The sequence below is a fragment of the Gopherus evgoodei genome, chromosome 16 (genome assembly GCF_007399415.2).
Source record: "Gopherus evgoodei ecotype Sinaloan lineage chromosome 16, rGopEvg1_v1.p, whole genome shotgun sequence".
NCBI lineage: Eukaryota > Metazoa > Chordata > Testudines > Testudinidae > Gopherus > Gopherus evgoodei.
Window position 1 is genome coordinate 23,275,399 of NC_044337.1, and position 22,145 is coordinate 23,297,543.

The 22,145-nt window shown below is 46.1% G+C and overlaps 1 protein-coding gene across 7 annotated transcripts in view; it reads right to left on the bottom strand.

Moving 5' to 3' along the window:
* DENND1A (DENN domain containing 1A) overlaps positions 1-22,145 on the bottom strand; it is a 363,245-nt gene that overhangs the window by 153,872 nt on the left and 187,228 nt on the right. For all 7 annotated transcript variants that reach the window (XM_030535509.1, XM_030535510.1, XM_030535511.1 and 4 more), the window contains one exon: positions 16,951-17,051. In XM_030535509.1, coding sequence (XP_030391369.1) covers positions 16,951-17,051 — 101 coding nt within the window. The remainder of the gene's footprint in view (positions 1-16,950; positions 17,052-22,145) is intronic.

Below are 22,145 nucleotides of genomic sequence, written 5' to 3' on the forward strand. Positions count from 1 at the left end.
GTCGCAACCCCATTTAGGGGTCGCCAGGGCTGGCTAAGACTTGCTGGGGCCCGGGAGCAAAGCCTGAGGGCTTCAGCCCTGGGCATCAGGACACAGGTTATAGACCCCCAGCCTGTGGCTGAAGCCCTTGGGCTTCAGCTTTGCCCCTTCCCCGTACACCCGTCCTAGGGTCGCGTAGTAATTTTTATTGTTCAAAGGGAGTCGTGTTGCAATGAAGTTTCAGAACCCTTGGACTAGGAAAATGAGCTTTGCAGCAGCATTCTGAATGGATATGAATGAGTCCAGGTTGCATTTCTCAGGGCCAGAGAGAAGGCTGCTGCAGTAATCAAGACACAAGATGATGAAAGCCTGGATATGCATTTTAGCTGTGTGAATAGAACAGGAAAGTTGTGTGTTAGAAATATTATGAAGAAATAATTGGCATGATTCAGACTGGATGTGAGGATCTAGAGCAGAGGTAGGCAACCTGCAGCACATGAGCTGATTTTCAGTGGCACTCACACTGCCCGGGTCCTGGCCACCGGTTCGAGGGGCTCTGCATTTTAATTTAATTTTAAATGAAGTTTCTTAAACATTTTAAAAACCTTATTTACTTTACATACAACAATAATTTAGTTATATATTATAGACTTAGAGAAAGAGACCTAAAAACGTTAAAATGTATTACTGGCATGTGAAACCTTAAATCAGAGTGAATAAATAAAGACTCGGCACAGCACTTCTGAAAGGTTCCGACCCCTGACCTAGAGAAAGGTTTAAGTCCAAGATGGTGACCAGGTTACGGGCCTGAGTTACAGGCAGCATGATGGTGTTGTCCATAGCGGCTGAGAAAGCAAGCAGCAAGGAAGGCTTGGTGACGTGGAGGGCTGAGGCAGGCATGGTTAAGAGTTCTCTTTTAGCCATGCTGGGCTTAATCTGACTGACATCCTCGAGGACATGACAGAGAGAGAAGCTGAGATTTGAATTTGGACAGATGGAGACAGGTCTGAGTACAGAGGTAGATCTGAGTCCTTACCATAGAGGTTGTAGTTGAATTGGTGTCTGCAGATACGATTACAGAGATAAATTTTAGAGGGAGAAGAGAATGGAATGAAAGACAGACCCCTGTGGAACCCACACAGAAAGTTGCAAGGGGGATGAGGAGGATCCTCTGGAGGGGACACGGAAGGAGCCATTAGAAAAGCAAGAGAAGAACCAGAAGACGACAGAGATATCGAAGCAAAGGGAGGACAAAATAGCACAACTGACTGCATCAAAGACAGCTGACAGGTCAAGGAGGATGAGGATGAACTACTGTTTCTGAGCTTGGCGAGAGTAGTTTCAGTGGCGTGCAAGTGGATTGGAGGGGGTCTAAAATGGAACTGGAGGACAGCAACTCCAGAGGGAGACTGAACAGCATGTTCCAATGAGCTCAGAAACTAAATGGACATGGGGCAGTAGCTGGTGAGGCAAACACAGTTAGGGATGAGGGGTTTTTGGTTTGTTTTTTGTTTTTAAAGATAGGAGAGACTGAAGTGTGCTTGTATTATGAGTAGGACCCTTCCAATTTCATAACTGTGAAAGACGTGTCATGGACCGTGAAATATACCCTTCCCCATGAAATCTGATCTTCCCCATGCTGCTATAAGAGCCCCGCCAAGGGGCTTCCAGCTGCAAGTCCTGGCTGGGCTGGCGAGGGACAGGACTTGTCCATCCCCTGCATGGCTGCTCTCATTCTCAGCGGGAGATCAGACCCCCTTTGGAGTGCCTTCCCCTGCTACAGGAAGCTCTGGGGTAGTGCAGCAGCCCCAGAAGTTCCTGTAGTTGGAAGAGGCTTGTGGATGTGGGTCCGATCTCCCACTGCTGCTGGGGGTGCCCCAGCCAGCCTGGGGACGAACAAGACTTCCTCTTCAACTGCACAGCTGCTCGGGGAGACGGGGAGGAGAGAAGAACAGACCCAACTCCAGTTACCTTTTTGGTTTAAAACACCTTGAAATTTCAGATGTAAAATCCTCTGGCTCTGAAATAGAGCAAAATGGACCATGAATTTGGTACGGCCCTAATTATGACGGGGCAGGGTGGAGCCAGAGGGGAGAGAGAGAGGTTAAGGAGAACAGTTAGAGGAGGGATGAGAGCGGATAACAAGGGAGATCAAGATATGGGATGGGATCACTGAGAGAAGTGGAGGGTTCAGAGGGGGAGAGAAGATGAGAAACTTCTGTGTATCACCCTACTCTGAAAAATTAAAATAAATTAAAATTGAAAAAAGCTAATAAATATAGATATCTGTCCAAATTATATACAAAAAATTGAATTCTACCAACCCTACTCATAAGTATATGGTGAACTTTGGTAGCAGGCATTAGTTGTGGATACAGAACATACAACAATCAAAGCATGTGGGCGAAAGTCACATGACGCAGACACACAACAGTTTCTCTCACACTTCATTTTTCACCTACTTTGGGACATCCTGCTCTTCCAGTCCCACAGTCATGAATACCAATTGCACAGAGATGTTTGATGGCAGCCAATACCTATTAAATCCCAGATTAACAAAGCACTAATTCCAACCACACTTTTTGCTTAAGCAATATGAATGCCTGGGTCTTTTTTTGGCATAGAAAGAAGATTGGCCACTGACTTACTGTTTGCTGTATCATTTTCAAAGGAGAACAGGGTTATTTATAATCAAACAAGTTGTACGGGTAAATATCAAATAATAAGAGTAGCAATATGTAAGCATGAATATGGATATTGTGTATTTAATGGCTTCATATTGCTCATTCGTTGTAACTGCATTTTTACAATTTGTTTAATTCCTTCCCTCTGGCTAGATACAGACCCCTTAATTATTTTCCCAAGAGGTGAGCAACTACTAATTGGAAGAGAGGCAGGTGAAATAGAAGGACATTTCTGCTTAAGTACTAATTAAAAAAAATATATACTGCCATTCAAGACAAAATGAAATTTAAAAATGACGGACATCAAGAAGATACATAATTTACAGCTACCTAGGGATTTGTGCAACTTTGCTTGATTATTCTAAGGAAATGAGTAGTTACCATCACAAGTCAGAGATCAAACTTATTCTATTTATGTCCTACCCTAGGTATAAACATAGTCTTATTCTGCACCCTTACGCATGCTGAATAGACCCTTACTCTGCAAGCAGTCCCACTGATTTCCCATGAAACTATTCATTGAAGGGTGGCAGAAACTAGCCCAAAACTTTTATTTATTTGATGCAAATTAGAAACACTATTTTTTTTAATTTTCAAGCAGATGAACCTAGAAAACATTGCAACAAAGGAACCAAAAGAATCATTACATTGGGGGCATTTAGCAAGCACAGGGATGTACTAGTTTGGCCCAAGACATCTAGTGGCAGGTTTGTGCAGGAAAGTAGAGTTTAAGGTCTGAGCTCAGTCTCTTGATCAGCAGGGATTATCCTCTCTGGCCAGATAAAGGAGCAAATCTCAACCATGTGGGGATTTTGAAAGGGGTGTGCATAAAAAGAAGACTGCACACTAACAAATACACTTGTTCCACAGTTGCTGCAGAGTGGTCTGAAAAGGTGGCTCTCAACTTGCTACTGGGTAAAAATATGCAGGAATACCAGCTGCTGACTACTCTATCAAGGGTTATAAAAGCTGGTTTATTCACCTTAAAAGAGATGCTGTTCTCTTTGGCAGAGCCCCCACGACACAATCAAGGACCTTGTATTCTGGGCAACAAAGAGACACCAGCCCATTTTATAAGGCTTAGACAGATTCTCCCTCCAGGCTAAGTTAAAGGAGAAAGAAAACACAAAAGGAGGAATAAGGGGGGAAGAAGAGGGTAATTTTCCAGTGGGAACAGGTCATGGCACCAGGGAGCAAATTGCAGAAACAAAAAAACAAAAACAAAAAACAAGAACCCATCCCACGATTCTTTCACTGATATAAAAATATTGGTAACTTCCACTTGATTGCTATTCAGAGACACGCTGGCCAGAGACATGGGCCACAGATGCTAGTGCAGACATACTGGCTATACACATCAGCATGTCAGGCCCAGGTACTCTCGTCATTTGCTGCTATGCCACTGATCTCAACAATATTGGTTCAAACATCTCCCTTATCATTCTGTTTTCCAACAGAAGAGGAATCTGGCATGAAGATATAAAATCTAAAGCTGGCAGAACCTCAAAAGTTTACCATATTGAACTTAAATTCTTTCCCAGTGGAGAAGGTACAGCAAAACTGCTCATAACCAAAAAACAGACCTCACTACCACTCTCTCCATGAGTAAGAGTTAAAGCTGGAAGCTAACTGGCAAGGAGCACATGACTGAAGTCATCACTGGTATAAGTTAATAGCACAATGGTCTCTCTATTCCATCTTCTTCAGTACAAGCAGTAATCTTGTTGGAACAGACAGATTCTTATGCCATAAGCAGAGATTTCTGGAATTTTCAGCTCTGTACACTGGCACATGAAATAGATATTTAGCTCAACATAAAAGAATGGGGGTTTTTTGGTCTTGAAGAATTCTTCCAGAGGTAGAAAGGAAGGCAATGATGAAGCCTTGACTCTCTTATAAAGAGGAAAATTAGAAAGGTGCAGATGTGAAAGAGAGAAGTGAATGCTCCAGCTAAGGCAGGGGTTCTCAAACTGGGGGTTGCAAGGTTATTATATGGAGGACACGAGCTGTTAGCCTCCACCCCCAAACCCCACTTCACCTCCATCATCTATAATAGTGTTAAATATAAAAAATGTGTTTTTAATTTATAAGAATGTCACTCTCAAAGGCTTGTTGTGTGAAAGGGGTCACCAATACAAAAGTTTGAGGGCCACGGAGCTTAAAAAACAACCCCCCAAAAAACCAGCACCATCTTCCTTCCTCAAGTGTGAATTTTGGGACATCAAGTAAGGTGTTCTTAAATTATTATCAATTATCATTCACATCTTTCTGATTAAATTCTTCCTCCCGGCTTATTTGGCTCATAAGTGTTTTCAGCTTTGTGAAAGTGGCCCTTTCAAAGGATACATTGCTGGTCTGGACTTTATTCTGCTTACACATTATAAGTGTGATCAAGTCATGATCACTTGTACTTAAGATAACATTAATTTTTTGTTCTGTGATCAGTTGTTCTTTATCTATTACGACAAGGACTAGTAAATAATTCCCATGTTGGCTGCAATACTTTTTGAGTTAGGATGTGAAACATTTACTAGAATGGAAGCCACAAGCATGTTTTCAGATATTTACAAAAGCTGGAGATGTCTGGCTCCTTTTATTTTTCTCTACCATCTGCTCTAGTTTCTCCTCTTTTAAATTCTTATGTCACAGCTGCAAAGTAAAGAACCAGACAGTAACTGAAGTTAAAATTTAATCAAAATTAAAGCCTCAAGTTTAAAAATAAGTCAAGTCCAGTTCATTTCCCCGAAATTGCAAAGGCCCATAAAGTAAAAATACAGCTTTGGAGTAGACAGTAAGAAGTGGATTTATTAGTTTTCATGGCCAAAATCACCTTTCTGAGTTCACACAGTTACAAAATAGATGGAAATTATTTTGGGAAACATATTTATGGCACATAAATTGGTGCTAAATTGATTTATTCAGACAATTACAGTGTGTGATTACTACTCTAATTAAAGTTCACATCAGGCTAAGATAATGAGTTGTTGTGTTTGTGAATGTGCAATTAGAGTCTTCCTGATAATTATAGGTTTTAAAATCATACTTTTAGCCCCCTAGCTTGTTCATTCGTTTTAGTCACAGGCTGAAATGCTGTGAAAGAGTCAATTCAGTCTGGTTCAGCTATTTGCATCTTTATTTCTTTTCGTACATGGCCTATGTTTTTGCTTTGTGCACACCTGTGCTCCCAACTGCGGAGTCTGGTCTTAGCCCCTTTTAACATGTCTTTGTCAGGAAGTCAATGAATACCTAATCTTCAAACCCAGTGTAAAAGCCTCTTGTGGCCCACACTGTTATCCTGAAAACTCCTAGCAGCATGTACCTGAAGGAAAAACTGGCATTAGCAGCTTCATGTGTTAATTACACATGCAAAGCCTATTATGCACAGAAAGGGCACCTGCTGGCAGTGAAAATGACTAGAATCTGCCCTTCCTGTGCAGTGAGTAAATTGAAGGTTCATTTCTACAGGAGATAATAGTTTTTAGATTCCATTCCGTGTATCCCCGACATGGGCATGTACTTAACATTTAAATCATCTACAGAGGAACAAACCTCCTTTAAATTTACATGTTTCAGGCTCCTAGCACTTCACTTAAAACGCTAGTTATCTCTGCTGGTTCCTTACTTACAAGCACTGCATAGGCTTTTGCTAAGAATGTGGAGAAAAGTCACAGAGAAGAATATAATAAAGCTATTAGCATAGACTCCAGTTTCTTGAGATTTATGGATCCTGATCGAAGCCACAGAAGTTAAGATGATAAAATAAAATTTTGATTCAATTATCTGTTCTTTCTCAATAGCAGTAATTTTATTTAACTATCATTGTATTTCCTGTTCTTTAAGTGGTCAAATACACCTGCTGATTTTTTTGGTTGCAACACATTTACTGGTGAAATGTCAAAAACTAATTAAAATGGAAAAAAATATTTAGCACAAAAGCATGCAGAGCCACTGATGGGTGCATGCTTGATCTAACCAGTAGCAGAGTTCTGGCCACTACTTATTAGATATGTATTTCCACTGTATTTTATTTCAGGAATTGTAGGTAGCTATTTTGTGGCAGACTATGTGGTGCCATTAGTCTGAATGTTCCTACAGCAAGTGTGTTTAACATGCACTTCTTCCTGTGATTCTTATGCATGATATGCATACTTAGGCTGACTTGGCTATTATAATTGAATATATATTGTTTCAAGCACAACATTTAAGGCAGGTCAGAAAGAGTAAAGACTAATTTTTGAGTAAAAATATATCCCACATTGTTCTGTGACTATGGAGCATTTGGTATGACACTATTTATATGAATTTACGTGAACAGAAACAGTTCTTAATTCACACTCCTCCCCAATCACACAGTGAAGATGGCTTTCAGCATTAAAACTGAAGGATTGGCAGCATCTCTACTGGAGGTCACAATCAGGGTTAAGTAGGCACTTTTCAGTACATACATTTTTATTCACAACATCCCCAGTTCCTGTGCCCCCTCTTGTCAGTTTCACCTCATTCCCTGGTGTAAAATTAACATGGAGCAGTGCAAAGCCAAATAGAAATGGAAAAGGGGAGTGATTAGGAGCCGCATGAACTTAACAGGCAAGTTTTAGTTGTGTTGCCAGTTTAAAAAAAGCCAAATTGCAGAAGCTTTTCTTAAAATGTGGCATAGTATGTGATCATACATAACTGGCTGGATAACCGTACTCAGAGAGTAGTTGTTAATGGCTCCCAATCCTGCTGGAAAGGTATAACAAGTGGGGTTCCGCAGGGGTCTGTTTTGGGACCGGTTCTGTTCAATATCTTCATCAACGATTTAGATGTTGGCATAAAAAGTACGCTTATTAAGTTTGCGGATGATACCAAACTGGGAGGGATTGCAACTGCTCTGGAGGACAGGGTCAAAATTCAAAATGATCTAAGGTAAACAGGATGTAGTTCAATAAAGATAAATGCAAAGTGCTCCACTTAGGAAGGAACAATCAGTTTCACACATACAGAATGGGAAGAGACTGTCTAGGAAGGAGTATGGCAGAAAGAGATCTAGGGGTCATAGTGGACCACAAGCTTAATATGAGTGAACAGTGTGATACTGTTGCAAAAAAAGCAAACGTGATTCTGGGATGCATTAACAGGTGTGTTGTAAACAAGACACGAGAAGTCATTCTTCCGCTTTACTCTGCGCTGGTTAGGCCTCAACTGGAGTATTGTGTCCAGTTCTGGGCACCGCATTTCAAGAAAGATGTGGAGAAATTGGAGAGGGTCCAGAGAAGAGCAACAAGAATGATTAAAGGTCTTGAGAACATGACCTATGAAGGAAGGCTGAAGGAATTGGGTTTATTTAGTTTGGAAAAGAGAAGACTGAGAGGGGACCTGATATCAGTTTTCAGGTATCTAAAAGGGTGTCATCAGGAGGAGGGAGAAAACTTGTTCACCTTAGCCTCCAATGATAGAACAAGAAGCAATGGGCTTAAACTGCAGCAAGGGAGATTTAGGTTGGACATTAGGAAAAAGTTCCTAACTGTCAGGGTAGTTAAACACTGGAATAGATTGCCTAGGGAAGTTGTGGAATCTCCATCGCTGGAGATATTTAAGAGTAGGTTAGATAAATGTCTATCAGGGATGGTCTAGACAGTATTTGGTCCTGCCATGAGGGCAGGGGACTGGACTCGATGACCTCTCGAGGTCCCTTCCAGTGCTAGAGTCTATGAATCATGGAGACAAAGATTATATCATAATGCATGCGCACAAGGAGGCCAAATTAAAATTGCATAAAGCTTGCATTTCCTAATGATTGAGAGTTGATTTTGCAACCTTAACAATGTTCTTTTAACATAGCTTTTGTAATTATTTATATAGTGCTCACAATGTGCTTGATACTGTACTGAAAAAGGAGACAGTCCCTGCCCTAACGAAGCCTGGAACTCCTTATGTTATTCAGCTCTCACTGTGCCCTCAATTACTTCAGCCTGCTTTTGGGAAGAGTATCACTGTCTCTGTGCACTTGCTGACAGGCTGTTAACGGTACTCCTCCCTCACACTCCACAAGCTCAGGTTCAGATTCCCACCAAGTCATCCAAGACCAGACAACCCCAACACAATAGTCGCCATAGCCCATCTCACTTTTCAAGTTAAAACTTAGTTTATTGTTGTGAGATAGAAAATAAAAGGGAATTGCAAACAAAATAAGAGGTCATAAATAGACTATAAATACTGTGAGACCAATCTCCATGAGAAGTATAGCTATCTGGGCTCTATGCTTTTTGACCGGCATTAGTTAAACCCTTACATATTACACAGGCCTTTTTGTGGGGACTTGGATGTTGCAAATGTTCTTGTAAACCTGGTCTGTGCTAGGAATTGTACCTTTCCCGACAGTTGATGATGTCTGCAACACAGGTAGTTGAACCAGTGCTTTAAAAAACAACATTCATTCAACTGTGACAGTTGACAGGACCAAATTATGTTCAGCACATTTTCAAAACCATTGCTGGGGCATGCTCTTTGCGATAGGAGAATAAATAGCTTCCTTCACAAATCCTGAAGCTGCCACTAAGGGTCTGCCTACTTGGCAAAAATAATCCTGCAGCAGCAAATCACAGAGCCCAGGTCTACAGACTGGGATTCATGCTATGGTGCTAAAAAAAATAGCCATGTAGATGCCCCAGCTCAGCCTGGAGCTTGGACTCTGAAACCTAATTTCTTCCCCAGGCTTCAGAGCCCAAGCTGGAATGTCTACACGGCTATTTTTAGTGTCACAGTGTGAGCTCAAGTTTATAGTCCTGGACTCAGATACTTGCTGCTGCGAATTTTGGTTTTTTGTTTGTTTGTTTTGGGGGGGAGAGAGAGAGAGGAGGTTGGCCATGTCAGTGTATGCTAAGGTCAACTGGCATATAAAATGACTTTCCAATGAAGAACAGATTTGAAAGTTATACTACACCTCCCATGTGCACGTCGGACCATCTTATTAAAAACATTATTTGCTGCCACATCCTCTTCACAGAGGGCAATGATTGTTTGTGTAGAAACCTGCATATGTTTTGTCAAATGATAAGAAAAGTGCCTGGATTTAAGATTTAATGGAGTCTTTCCTACAAGAATGAACTAAGGGCCCTTCTAAAAATCTAGAACAGTGCTTGAAATGTTTCTTTGTATGGATATATAGCAGGCAGCTGCTTGTCAGGCATCCTTTGTACGTTGTCACTGTAGATGTATTTATTCTTAATTTGACCGAAGCAAAAGCTTTGGTTAACAGATTGAATAATGAAGAAAAATGCAAATAATTCCAGGCTGAAACTTTCTAGCTTGATGGGAAATTGGTGTGAGTAGCAAACAGCATAAGACGGTTACTCACCTTTGTAACTGTTGTTCTTCGAGATGTGTTGCTCATATCCATTCCAGTTAGGTGTACGCGCCGCGCGTGCACATTCGTCGGAAAACTTTTACCCTAGCAACTCAGTGGGCCGGCAGGTCGCCCCCTAGAGTGGCGCCACCATGGCGCTCCATATATACTCCTGCCGGCCCACCCGCTCCTCAGTTCCTTCTTGCCGGCTACTCCGACAGTGGGGAAGGAGGGCGGGTGCGGAATGGATATGAGCAACACATCTCGAAGAACAACAGTTACAAAGGTGAGTAACCGTCTTTTCTTCTTCGAGTGATTGCTCATATCCATTCCAGTTAGGTGAATCCCAAGCCTTACAAAGGCGGTGGGGTCGGAGTGAAATGTGGCAGAATAAAACTGCCGAGCCAGAGGCTACAGCCTCTCTTGACTGCTGAACCAGGGCATACTGCGAAGCAAAGGTAAGGACCGAGGACCAATGGAGCTTCGCGACAGGTCTCGTGGGTAGAAACACGAGCCAGCAAGGCGGCAGATGAAGCCTGAGCCCTGGTAGAATGCACGGTGATGTGGCTTGGGGAAATATGAGCCAAATCAGAACAAGTGGGGATGTCCGCCATCACCCAAGATGAGATCCTCTGAGAGGAAAACAAGCAAGCCCTCCTTTGGCCCGCTACCGGGGCAGAGCTGGGGCACCTTAGGAAATGATTCTGTCAGCACAACATAATGCGAGCACTCCACAGATGTCCAAGGAGTGCAACGGTTATGCCCATTGCGTTGAGCTGTGGGTAACATGAAAGGCCAAAACACCTTAGGGAGGAAAGCCGGGTGCGGTCACAACTGCACCTTGTCTTTGTGGAACCTTCGTAAGAGCTCTGATCTCAGAGACCCGTCTGGCCAAGACTAGGTTGAGGCCCCAGGGCGGGGCTGGGCGGCGCACCCGAGGGTGCAAGCGCTCCAAGCCCTTGAGGGACCTCGAACCCATAGAGCGTGGGACACTGAACGTCCATCTTAGCCTGCTGGAAGGTAGGGACGGCTGCTGAGAGTATCCTCAGCGATGATACCGCCAGATCCTGCCGCTGAAGGCCAGAGGCAGGCCAAATAGAGGGGATCGAGACCTCAGCAGGAGCAAGATCGAGCGTACTGCAGCTGTAAAGGAAACGCTTCCACCTGGCTCGGTACGTTGACCAGGTGGAAGGCTGCCTGTCACCCCAACTCAGGTACGCAGGAGCCACCGTGAGGCGAAGAGGCTGCAGGTCCGAGTGACGAAGCCTGTCATTGCCCTGAGTGATGAGGTCTGGGCTGACAGGCCGAGCAACGTGGTATGTCAGTGCTGCCTGGACCACTCTGGAGTGATCATGATGACGCACGCTCCGCCCCTGCGGAATTTGAGCAGGACGTAACGAACCAGTGGGAACAGCGGGAAGGCATAATGCAGTTGGCCGTTCCACGGTATCAGGAATGCGTCCAAGATCGATTCCGAGGAGAGACCTTGGAAGGAGCAGAACACCTGGCATTTCCTGCACTCGCGGTGAGCGAACAGGTCTGTGTGAGGAACCATTTCCACTTCCGGAAAGCGGGACGCCTCACATGGGGCAGAGTGATGACTCGTAAGACAGGAAAGACCTGCTGAGTCAAAGAGATAAGACGTTCCGAACGCCTGGGAGAAAGGACGTCGCCAGCTCCATCGAGCGGGCCATGCAAAAGACCCGGAAATGGATGGCCTCCTGACAAAAAAGGGGGGAGGACTATGTCCCCCCTGAATGCTTATGAAGCACCTGGCCATTGTGTTGGCTGTAAACACCGAGATACAACGGCCTCGCAGCTGCCGCTGGAACCCCTGGCATGCCAGGCGGACTACTCTGATTTTTGGGGCATTAATGAGGAATGCCAGCTCCCTAGAAGACCGAAGGCCTTAAGCTCGGAGGTGACCATGAGCACTCGAGCAGAGAGATGATGCGTCCGCCGTCAGGGGCAGTGAGGGCTGGGGCGGATGAAACCGCATCCTGTCCACACCAAGGAGGGGGTTAGCCACCACTCTAGGGAGCCTAAGGCGTTCGAGGGAACGGTGACTACCATGACCATTGGCTCCCTGTCCAAGCGGTACGCCGAGGTGGGCCGGACTTGGAGAGGACGGAGGCGGAGCTTGGCGTGTTTGGTTACAAACTTGCGGGCAACCATGGACCCAGGAGACTGAGACAAGAACGAGCTGAGGTCGTTGGGAAAGCCTTCAGACCTCAGATGATTGATGCCATCGCCTAAAACCGCAGTTGCGATAAGCAGGCTCCGGCTAGGTAGGAGACCAAGATAGCCCCTAGGAAGCCCAACCTCTGCGTGGGAACCAGAGTGGATTGCTCTGTAGTAATCATCAGGCCTTGATCTGTGAATAAGACCGTGACGATGCCCACGGCTGAGTGGGTTGTGTGTCAGAGTCTCCTCGGATAAGCGAATCGTCCCAATACGGAAAAACGCATATCCGACATAGCTACGGTAGGCGGCGACTATGGCCGTAAACCGGGAGTATTCACCGCTGGCTATAAAGCGGAGGCATCTCCCGTGCGGAGGGAAGATGGCATTGCGAAAGTACGCGTCCTTCCTATCCAGGGCGGCATAGTAGCCCCCAGGAGGCAAGGATGGAATAATGGTTCCCAGGGATACCATGCAGAACTTCAACCTTATCCCAAACCGGTTGAGTCCATGCAGGACCAGGGAGGTCTGAGACCTGTGTTCGAGTGGGGAACTAGGGCATAACGGGAGTAAAACCCCTAGCCCCTTTCGTCCGCTGAAGGGGGACAGGGCTGGAGCAATTTAAAGGTGGTACCTATGCTCCATCGTGCGCAGGACCCAGCGATCTAAAAGTAACTGGGGCCATGCCAGGAGAAAGCGGGATCAGGATCCCGTCCTGCGACTGGTACACCGCCCTCCGACGAACCTTGGAAGGTCCGTCTTTGGTCCCAGTGGTAATTGCGAGGGACCTCGACTCTGGCTTTTTAGGGGGCCTGACGTTTGTCTGCGACCACCTTGGCCTTGCCGTTTTCCAGAGTTCTGCCTCTGGCTAGGCACAGAGTATGGCGGCTGGGGCCATAAAGGCCTGCGTTTGGTCGCAAGCGTATACACGCTGAGACGCATTAGGACCCTATTGTCCAGCAGGCTTCGCAGTCTGGGGCTGTCTCTGCCGCGAAGATGCCTTTACCAACAAAGGGTAAATTCTTTCCCCCGTCCTCCAAGACGGCAGCGAACTCTAGGTGGGAGGTTCGAGGGAGAAACTCCTCCACCCAGGTGCTATAATTATCGCAGCTAAGCAAGGCTTGTTGCTTTGCTACCCAGAGGCGCAGGGCCCCTGCAGAGTACACCTTGCATTCGCCAAGGCTCTTTCTGCTTCGGGGCTGGCGCCCGCTGGCTATGATATCAGGATCATGGTCCTGAGCATAAAATCTGCGCATATGGGATGACACGGATGCGTGTCCGGATGGCCATGGAGGTACTAAAAGAAGGCACGGGCCGAGTCTCTGACTCACTCGGACCTTGCCCAACTCGGCACCGGGGACCGGCATCGGGAGGCGTATCGGTACCTGGAACGAGATCCAGACCCGCAACCAGAACGGTGTCGGGAGGTCGACCGAGATCTCGAGGCTCGGAGAAGAGCTACAGGAGTCAAGGTACCTGCCCCGGTGCCAGATGTCGGAACGGTGCCGATAGCGGGTCGGCGAACGGGATACCGACCGGTGCAGCGAGTGTGACCAGTACCGAGGAAAACAGTACCGGGACTGCCAGTGGTGTCCGGCGTGCCGACAGGACTTGGAGTGTCTGCGGGACCGTGATCATGGACGGTGCCGCTCTGCTGTACTGACAGGGGACAGTCCCTTGAAGAGACTGTATTACCCGTACCGGCGGTGCCCGGGTCAGGCAGCACTGACTCTGTCATGGCACTGAGAGCCCTCGCCGTTGGTAACATCTCCGGCGTGCAGGGAACAGCAGGCTCAACCACAGTGCGTACTGGGGAGCTGTCAGGCACCGGATTCGACGGCCCTCGTGGGGCCGGGATCCACGGTACCGAGGTCATCAGAGCTTCGGTAGGTGCCGGTGCCGGGCGAACCGAGTTAGATAAGCTGTCTGGCTGCGGTGCCGTCAGCACTGAATCAGCGGGAGTAATACGCTCAACCACGGCGCGTGCCGGGGAGCCGTCGGGCACCGGATTTGATAGCCCTTGTGGGACTGGAATCGACGGTGCCGATAGAAGCAGCCGGAACAGGAGCTCAACCACGGTGCGTGCCTGGGAGCCGTCAGGCACCGGATTCTACGGCCCTTGCGGGACCGGGATCGACGGTGCCGACGTCATCGGTGCCGCAGCAGGTGTCGGTGCCGGGCGATCCGACTTAGACTAGCTCTCTGACCGCGGTGCCGTTGGCACGGAAGCAGCCGGAGCATTAGCTCGACCACGGCGCGTGCCGGGGAGCCGTCAGGCACCGGATACTACGGCCCTTGCGGGACCGGGATCGACGGTGCCGACGTCATCGGTGCCGCAGCAGGTGTCGGTGCCGGGCGATCCGACGTAGACGAGCTCTCTGGCTGCGGTGCCGTTGGCACGGAAGCAGCAGGAGCAATACGCTCAACCACGGCGCGTGCCGGGGAGCCGTCAGGCACCGGATTCTACGGCCCGTGTGGGACCGGGATCGACGGTGCCGACGCCATCGGTGCCGCAGCAGGTGTCGGTGCCGGGCGATCCGACGTAGACGAGCCCTCTGGCTGCGGTGCCGCTGGCACGGAAGCAGCAGGAGCAATACGCTCAACCACGGCGCGTGCCGGGGAGCCGTCAGGCACCGGATTCTACGGCCCGTGTGGGACCGGGATCGACGGTGCCGACGACATCGGTGCCGCAGCAGGTGTCGGTGCCGGGCGATCCGACGTAGACGAGCCCTCTGGCTGCGGTGCCGCTGGCACGGAAGCAGCAGGAGCAATACGCTCAACCACGGCGCGTGCCGGGGAGCCGTCAGGCACCGGATTCTACGGCCCTTGTGGGACCGGGATCGACGGTGACGACGTCATCGGTGCCGTAGCAGGTGTCAGCGCCGGGCGATCCGACTAGACGAGCTCTCTGGCTGCGGTGCCGCTGGCACGGAAGCAGCAGGAGCAATACGCTCAACCACGGCGCGTGCCGGGGAGCCGTCAGGCACCGGATTCTACGGCCCTTATGGGACCGGGATCGACGGTGACGACGTCATCGGTGTCGTAGCAGGTGTCAGCGCCGGGCGATCCGAGTAGACGAGCTCTCTGGCTGCGGTGCCGCTGGCACGGAAGCAGCAGGAGCAATACGCTCAACCACGGCGCGTGCCGGGGAGCCGTCAGGCACCGGATTCTACGGCCCTCGTGGGACCGGGATCGACGGTGCCGACGTCGTCGGTGCCGGGCGAGCCATCTTAGACGAGCTGTCTAGCTGTGGTGCAGCTGGCACAGAAGCAGCAGGAGCAGTAAGCTCTACCACGGCGCGAGCCGGGGAGCTGCCAGGCAGCGGATTCCCTGGTCCTGGGGGACTGGAATCGACGGAGCCGAAGTCATCGGTGCCTCTGCAGGTGACGGTGCCGGATAACGCAACTGAGGCGAGCTCTCTGGCTGCGATGCAGGTGGCACGGAAGTAGCGGGAGCAGGGGGCTCAACCACGGCGCGTGCCGGGGAGCCGCCAGGCACCAGCAGGAATCGTAGACTCTCTCGACCTCGGAAGAAGGGAGCGGTGCCGAGTCGACATCGGTGCCGGCGACGGTCGGTGCCGAAAGGCCTTGGTGGTACCGGCGGGGTCCGGTGCCGAGGAGGCGCTTCTGCCCGCCGCTTGAACATCGCTCCGCGCCCAAGGTGGAGGGGCAAGTGAAAGTCCCGCACCTTTTTGTTCTCGGCTTAAAAGCCTTGCAAATGGGGCACTTATCTGTCAAGTGTGATTCCCTGAGGCACTTCAACAGGAGTCATGTAGATCTCTCTTCGGCCGCGGCTTCTGGCAAGCCGGGCCCCTTTTTAAAACCCGGTGAGCCATGCATGGCTCCGGCACTGGGCTCATGGAAGGGGCTACTTCCTGAACCCCGCTAACTAAACTAACCATACAAATATATATATAAAAGTGTTATAACTGCATAATTATATACGAGAAAACGAGTAGCTAGGGAAGTGGAGGTCAGCTAAGCCGCGCTCCACTGTTCCAACGACCGACACGGGCGGTAAGAAGGAACTGAGGAGCGGGTGGGCCGGCAGGAGTATATATGGAGCGCCATGGTGGCGCCACTCTAGGGGGCGACCTGCCGGCCCACTGAGTTGCTAGGGTAAAAGTTTTCCGACGAATGTGCACGCGCGGCGCGTACACCTAACTGGAATGGATATGAGCAATCACTCGAAGAAGAACTTGGGAGTTACAGGAAAGCTTATGGAGTTCACATGTGGGAGCATCCAGTGTCAAATAATTCCTGCTCTCTTTCCCTTCTGTAGGAAGCTATAACTCCATGCCAATGGAGCAGGAGAGACAGAAAAGGTTTACACCCTCTCCCAAATAACATATCAATTTCTAAACTCACACTGAAAAATAGAAGGTTGTAACAGGAAAGCACCAAAGAAAAAATAAACTGACAAATCAGGAAAGCAATGGGAAAATAGGAGTTTCTGTTTCTGCCTGTATCATTTATTTTTAGATTCTTCTTGATTTAAAATGTAACAGTTAAACAAAATCTATGCTGTAATAGTGAATCTTGAAGATCAAGAATTAATATATAGTAACATTCTATAGTAATAAATCACGTTAGAGTAACTAATAAGACTGCTGCTATTATATTATGCTATGAAAACTATGCATTTGACTTACTGAATCAACTACTTATTTAACACACACATATACATTTTTAGATTAACAGTCACACCATAAAAACACTTAAACCTTAAAATGCAGAGATTCATAAAACTGTTGTGTATCTAAGTGATCTACAGTCTTACCAGCAGTAGTCCAATAGATGCGGGGGCAGAACAGGAATGTAAACATGTTGCCAGAACATTGGGTAGAGCATAGCTGCAGACCCATGAACGCAGGCAGTTAACTGAAAGATATAAATCAAAATAAGATCATAAATAAGATAAAAGTTAAGCTTAAAAGAAATGGCTAGACAAACAAATAAATCATAAAATAAAATAAAATTAGTTAGAGGCAGCAATTGTTTCTCTCTCTGAAGATTTGACTACAGAACATGCATTGTACTGGTAACAAATACTAGTGATGGGTGGAGTAATATTGGTTCATGATGATTGTTGTTTGACTTAATTTTGTTAATATCAGAATATATCTCGCCCAACACACACAACCTGAAGACAAGTATCAGGGGGTAGCCGTGTTAGTCTGGATCTGTAAAAGCAGCAAAGAGTTCTGTGGCACCTTATAGACTAACAGACGTTTTGGAGCATGAGCTTTCGTGGGTGAATACCCACTTCGCCAGACGCATGTAGTGGAAATTTCCAGGGGCAGGTATATATATGCAAGCAAGGTAGAGATAATGAGGATTAGTTCAATCAGGGAGGATGAGGCCCTGTTCTAGCAGTTGAGGTGTGAAAAGCAAGGGAGGAGAAACTGGTTCTGTAGTTGGCAAGCCATTCACAGTCTTTGTTTAATCCTCAGCTGATGGTGTCAAATTTGCAGATGAACTGAAGCTCAGCAGTTTCTCTTTGACGACTGGTCCTGAAGTTTTTTTGCTGCAGGATGGCCACCTTAAGGTCTGCTATAGTGTGGCCAGGGAGGTTGAAGTGTTCTCCTACAGGTTTTTGTATATTGCCATTCCTAATATCTGATTTGTGTCCATTTATCCTTTTCCATAGAGACTGTCCAGTTTGGCCGATGTACAAAGCAGAGGGGCATTGCTGGCATATGATGGGGTATATTACATTGGTGAACGTGCAGGTGAATGAACCGGTGATGGTGTGGCTGATCTGGTTAGGTCCTGTGATGGTGTCGCTGGTGTAGATACGTGGGCAGAGTTGGCATCGAGGTTTGTTGCATGGATTGGTTCTGAGCTAGAGTTATTATGGTGCGGTGTGCAGTTACTGGTGAGGATATGTTTCAGGTTGGCAGGTTGTCTGTGGGCAAGGACTAGCCTGCCACCCAAGGCCTGTGAAAGTGTGGGGTCATTGTCCAGGATGGGTTGTAGATCCCTGATGATGCGTTGGAGGGGTTTTAGCTGGGGACTGTATGTGAAGGCCAGTGGAGTCCTGTTGGTTTCTTTCTTGGGTTTGTCTTGCAGTAGGAGGCTTCTGGGTACACGTCTGGCTCTGTTGATCTCTTTCCTTATTTCCTCATGCGGGTATTGTAGTTTTGAGAATGCTTGGTGGAGATTTTGTAGGTGTTGGTCTCTGTCTGAGGGGTTAGAGCAGATGCGGTTGACCTGAAGACAGCATTTCACATCTTCCCCAAAGCAACAGAAGCAAAGAAACAAAATCAGAGGCAGAAGGGAAGAGGGAGCAAATAATAAAAAATGGCAGAAAAAGCCTGATCCTGGTAATTTCCAGCTAGTGAGTACCTTAGAGATGCAATGAAACAACGGCATAAATATTAAGGGAGGAAAAAAAAGCTGTTACCTCAGTAGTATAGTAGGAACTTGGGACTAAGGAATCGTAAACAGCATGGGTTTCTCTAAAACAATTCACGTCAAGTAAATTGATAATTTTGGCTAGAATTACTGAATAAGCAAGTAAAAGAAAGTGTGTTCCTGGACTTCAGCATTTGATCTACTGTCTCTCAATTTTTCATTAGAAGTTAATTCAAATTGGCTTGGACACTGACAGAAACTGAGAGCTGAAGATCAATGGGAACCAAGCTGCGGGGGAGGTGCCTAGTAGCGTGCTGGAGGAGTTGACTTGAGTCCTACCCTTATTTAAAATCTTAATGAATAACTAGGAAGAGAATGTGAGATTTACTGAAGAAATTAAAATGGGAGATGTTGTGAAACCCTAAACGGACAGATACTTCAAACACAAGGAAGCAGAAAAGGTTAAAACCCTGCACGAGCAGGAAATCATATTAATATTAATAATTATTAGTATTTGTGTTACTATAGCATCTAGGCATCCTAGTCATGGACAATCATCCCACTGTGTTAGACACCATACACACATTAAACAAGAAGTCCCTGGCTCCAAAGACCTTATAGTCGAAGAATAATAGACGAGACAATGGAGGCAAACAGACAGATAGTGAAGTACAAGGAAACAATTAGACAGTATTGGTCAGCATAGCAGGCAGTGAATGAATGGATTTATCCTGGAAAATAAAGATAACACAATCTTGTTTTGGGGAAACAATTCAAAATTCAGATAAATCTATGCAAAAGGAGACAGATACTTTGAAAAAAACAGTTACGCTGAAAGAGAGCAAGGGCTGATTGTGGACACCAAACAACCTAGATAAGAGCCGTCTTCTCATTTGAGAGCTGCACACGAAGAGGTATCATGGTCCAGGATGATGGCATGTCCCTTGTGAGCACATACCTAGAATAACGCTCAGCTTGTAGTACAGCTTGTAATTTAAATGAAATTAAAAGAAATGCAGCAAAATGTTTTAAGGAAGGGAGGAACAGACTTCTGAGGAAAGATGAGAGTCAAATACATACAGTTTGATGAAATGACAACAAAGTAAAGACAACACTCTATAAAAAGAATGAGGAATACTTGTGGCACTTTAGAGGCTAACATTTATTTGGGCATAAGCTTTTGTGGGCTAAAACCCACTTCATCAGATGCATGGAGTGGAAAATACAGTAGGAAGATATATATATATATATACAGAGGACATGAAAAGTTTTTTTCTCATGCTGATAATAGCCCACCTTAATTGATTTGTCTCGTTAGAGTTGGTATGGCAACCCCATCTTTTCGTGTGTGTGTGTGTGTGTGTGTGTGTGTGTGTGTGTGTGTGTGTGTGTGTGTGTGTGTGTGTGTGTGTCTCCTACTGTATTTTCCACTCCATGCATCTGATGAAGTGGGTTTTAGCCCACAAAAGCTTATGCTCAAATAAATTTGTTAGCCTCTAAGGTGCCACAAGTACTCCTGTTCTTTTTGCTGATACAGACTAACATGGCCATCACTCTGACACACTCTCTATGTGTATCTAAAAGGTGTACACTCCAAGGACTTGCAGGAGTTTACGGTGACCTACAGGCATAATGGAATGAAATAAAACAAAGGAAAAGTCAGAATGAACATTAGGAAGCATGTCTTAGCTGTGGGACTTATTCGGTTGCAGTGTAGTCTCCAGAAAGCAGTGGACTCATTTGCAACTGGACAAGCCACTGAATTATATATTGTACTACAGGGAACCAGTGATTCGCCAAGGAAATGGTCTAGGTGAGCTAACAGGTCATTGTCTCTAATTTCAATTCTTAAACTAAGACTTGTCCTGCAACACAACAAGGCACAACAGGCTGCCCCATCAGAATTCCACGTTGGGGAAATAAGTTTCAATTGTGAATCTAGTTTTCGTGGTTTGTGCCAGAGCCTTTAATGTATTTTCAATGCAGTTTTTGTTGGCTTGTTTTAATACATGGATAACTGTTAGTATGTGAACAACAAAACCTGTTTTTGGAGTTAATGCGTGGCTGATTGGGCATCAAGAATGAAGACAGGGACTATATTTTAAACAGGTCTCATTTTTAGCCCATGGACTAAAATCTACTGAAGTCTAGGGATGAAACAGACCTGGATTAGCTGCGAGGATACAAGAGGAAATACTCAGACTCTCTGGAAGGGAGCCATGGCTCTGTGCACATGATACAGCCACACGGAACCAGTAGTTTTTTTAATGGCAAAAATGTAACCATAAAAGTGAATACAAATAGAATTTACAATTTACAACTCAAAAAACAGGTGGTTTTTTTTTTTTCTTCAAGTTTTTAAAAATCACTCCCAGGCTGAGACCCTGTATGCCACATATAAGCCCACAGTTGACTTTTATGACTGAGCTATATACCACTATGCTAGAAAGCCAGAGCCTTAAGATATACATTATAGCTAGAGGAGAGATGTTAGAATATTTAGCATTATTATATTTAAAATAATAGATAATCTACCATAGTTACAGAACCCAGTACTGTACTACAACTCTGTGAAAAGTATTTGCCGATCTCATGGAATATGAATCCCTGCCTGTTTTGTGCCATTAGAGATCCATCTGTCTTGATTATTAGAGCCTCAGGCTCTCCATTTCCTAATAAATTTACACTGGCATTCAGAGATTTTTGCTGATCAGAACATCAAGAAGGGTTTCCCTAAACCTCTGACTACTAGAAGCTGGGACTAGATGACAGAAGATGGATCATGTGATAAATTGCTCTGTTCAGTTCATTCCCTCTGAAGCATCTGGCACCAGCCACTGTCAGAAGACAGGATACGGGGCTAGATGGACCATTGGTCTGACCCAGTATGGTCATTCTTACTTTCTTAAGGGTTACAGCAATTAGGTGAAGGAGGGAAACACCATTTTCTATAATATTTCTGAAAACTAAGATAAGAAAATATCTAAGCAGCAAATTCTAATAGTATGCAAAACCCTGAGAAAGGGGATGGGAGGATTTTCTTGTCCCCTATAAATGAGGCAAAGGGAGAGGGTTAACCTTAAAATATGACTGAACTATAAAAAAAAATAATTATTCTTTGGGATGTAATTGGCACAAAAAATCCAAGGGTCCAAAAGTATTTGGTGCATCACACAAGAGTAATAACATAGCAGTTTTAGCAATGTTCATGATAGTATCACTTAGAAGCAGAGGTCAGACACCACTATGTTTAGGCCTCTCTCTATATTTTTATACTTTTTGATCCTGCTTTGCGGCTTTTGCTTTGCAGTCTTGTTTACATCTCAAGGCAGAGATGGTTCCTGGGATGAAATGACAAGACAGTTTTTAACACTGCCTTTATTAGGCTGCACCCCATAAAGACTGTTACTTTTGATTTTCTATGTAGGTTTGTATAAGGTCACCTGTTTTGTGGTATCTGTGAGTCTTTGAATGTCAGTAACTTGCCTTTATTAACAGAGGAACATTTGTATACAGGAAAAGCGAGGAGTCAAAGCCCTAGCTGCAAGAATTCTTTATGATACTGTGCCATGAGGAGCTCGTTTGGTGATTTTCCAAGTGTAACCAGTTTGTTGTAAT